This window comes from Trypanosoma equiperdum, assembly GCF_001457755.1.
Source record: "Trypanosoma equiperdum strain OVI genome assembly, contig: ctg_1879, whole genome shotgun sequence".
Lineage (NCBI taxonomy): Eukaryota > Euglenozoa > Kinetoplastea > Trypanosomatida > Trypanosomatidae > Trypanosoma > Trypanosoma equiperdum.
In genome coordinates, this window is record NW_027123925.1 from 3841 (window position 1) to 6137 (window position 2297).

The window sequence follows — 2297 nt, forward strand, 5'->3', positions numbered from 1 at the left end:
GCTTGTTGTTCTAATGCTTTCGTATTCAATTTGCACTTTTTCTCTTCACTAGTAGCCTTGTCGTTCCATTCACATTCGGGTTTGCCTCTGCACTGTTACGGTGTCGTTATGGCTGAGCATACATCTATTTGCTTTTGTGTGGTGTATGTGGTTTTCTTTGTTGCTTGTTCTGGTGGAAACAATGCAGTTTGCCTTTCCTGACACGTGAATTCCCTTGTTGCTGCCCGTTTGAGGCTGGATAGCTTGTCAGCTTTTACTTGCCGTTTTTCTTGTTCGTTCTTGTAGTTTCCGTGTTTCGCTGCTACTTCCGTAAGCTTTTGAACCCATTCTAACGCTTGTATACCTTTTTCTCCTCCCTGTCGTGTCTGTGTAGTCGACACAGTTGTCTGTGCTGTCGGCTGTGCACGAGGTTGACGATGTTAGTCCGATGCCTACGATCTGCTTTCCGGTGCCTAGCACTTGTAGTTCGGCTGCTACTCCAGCGATGGCCTTGGCTATTTCCGCTTTAAGTGCCATGCTGAGTTTGGTGTCGTCGCAGTTGTCGGTTAGTGCTTTTTGTTTTCCTCCCTGCATGGTTCCCCCGCTGATTATGTTTGCTGTGCCGGCTACGTCGCAGGCACCGTCGCTGTCGTCCGCACACAGGCAAAGTATGTCGTGCCCGATGCCTTTTCTCGCCTGCGCTTTTGTGCAAAACGCGCTTTTGCCGCCTGTCATTGTAGCCGTCTCTTTGCAGGCTCCTTTTCTTTCGTTGTAGCCTCCTTGCGTATCACTTCCGCAGAGTGCTGCCTTTAGTGCGGTGTTTATTTTGGTCACAGTTTTGGCGTCTCGGTCTGTTCCAGTTGCTTTGAGTGCGTTGTTTAAATGCATGGCTTCTTCCGCTTAAATTGCGACACCGTGTCTTATTAAGTGCACATCGCCGTGGTTTTGGGCCATTTTCTTTATTTTTTGGTATTCTTCGTCGTTCTTCATTGCTTTATCTGCGACTCGGGCTGCCCTCCATTTCTCCCAATGGTCCCCCCATTCTATTTTTTTGCTTTCGGGTTCTAATTTCTTCTCCATGGCTGGCCATTCGCCTTCCTCGCACTCGCCATCGAACAAGTTCTGCCATTTCGAGTCAGAGATTGACATATTCAGCTTCATTATTTCCAGGTAGTCGGCGTTGTCGCCTGCTGTCAGGTCGTCTTTAATCTGTCCTTCCTTGGCTACTCGCCAGGCCTCACAAAGAACCTTGTAATGGCCAGCTGCATCCTTCGCCGTTGCTTTCGCAATGCGTGCCCCAAGCAGTGCCATTATCAGTTGCGCTATCACAACTAAAAGTCACTGATTTTTGCGCATGTTAACGACACTACTGGAGGGAAGACTTAGAAAGTTGTTACTGAAATAGTTAAACCTTCGATGTTACGCTTATAATATATTTTAAAACTTGTTAATAGTGATTGGCTCTCTTTTCGTTACAAAAACAATAGTTTCTCGGTTGCTTCTCCCGCAGGAAGAAGAGCTAAAACTTAAAATAAATGCTGTTTCAACGTTGGTGCCGTCTGTGCAAGAAATAAATATACAGGACTTGTCAATTGTGTTAGTGTAATGGAAATGCTACCGGATATTACGCCTATACTTGGCTGCATTTCGGGTTTGTGTCGAAAAGGCTTACTTTTTATGTTTTTATAAAGAAGAGATTTGAACTGTTTTTGTTCCGGTTTACCTAACCCTCCGCAACCAAGCAGCTTTTCAGCTTTATTACGTTGTCGCTGACGGCTTTAACATTCAAATTGAGACCACTTTGTGTCTATGGTTATGAGCTTGGGCATTTGCAGCATAGTTTGCTCTGTTCTCCAAAAAGTCTTCTTCAACCAGAGGTAATCATCTACCTTTAAATGATGGAGCACTATAGTAGAGGTTCCAGAAAGCTTACGTGCTTCACCGCTTTTGTGTGCCGAAACATAGTGACAGTTCGGTACGTCTGCCATATGTAAATCAGCTACCTTGACTTTGTTTCTGATGACCGTGCCGACCATAATATCCTCGTTTAGAACGTGGTTATCCACATAGTTCGCAAATCTCCTGAAAGAAAATCCGCCAGATAGCACAAGCCGCAGCTGGTTATAGTTAGCGAAGCTGGTTGCAACGTCCCTCGACAGTGTGTTGGCATAGCCATTGGCGTACCAAGTCAATACTCCGGACAAATTGCTGAAACATTTCCCGGTCCTCCCCATATTCAGTTTCTCTCTTGGAAGAACCTCCAGATACTTTAGATACAATGGCACTGTCATAAAAATATCATCATCTGCTTTCATTAT

General features: G+C 45.2%; 2 protein-coding genes across 2 annotated transcripts in view; both read right to left on the reverse strand.

Moving 5' to 3' along the window:
- Nucleotides 1–879: 879 nt before the first annotated feature.
- On the reverse strand, nucleotides 880–1290 carry TEOVI_000853300 (Trypanosomal VSG domain containing protein, putative; the record flags this gene model as incomplete). The annotated part of the gene is made up of 1 exon (XM_067223471.1): nucleotides 880–1290. The coding sequence occupies one exon, from the start codon at nucleotides 1288–1290 to the stop codon at nucleotides 880–882; it is 411 nt and encodes a 136-aa protein (XP_067079572.1).
- Nucleotides 1291–1757: 467 nt separating this feature from the next.
- The window catches only part of TEOVI_000853400 (uncharacterized protein), a gene marked incomplete at both ends in the record, with an annotated part of 603 nt that continues 63 nt past the window's right edge, over nucleotides 1758–2297 (reverse strand). The window contains one exon of the mRNA XM_067223472.1: nucleotides 1758–2295. Coding sequence (XP_067079573.1) covers nucleotides 1758–2295 — 538 coding nt within the window. The remainder of the gene's footprint in view (nucleotides 2296–2297) is intronic.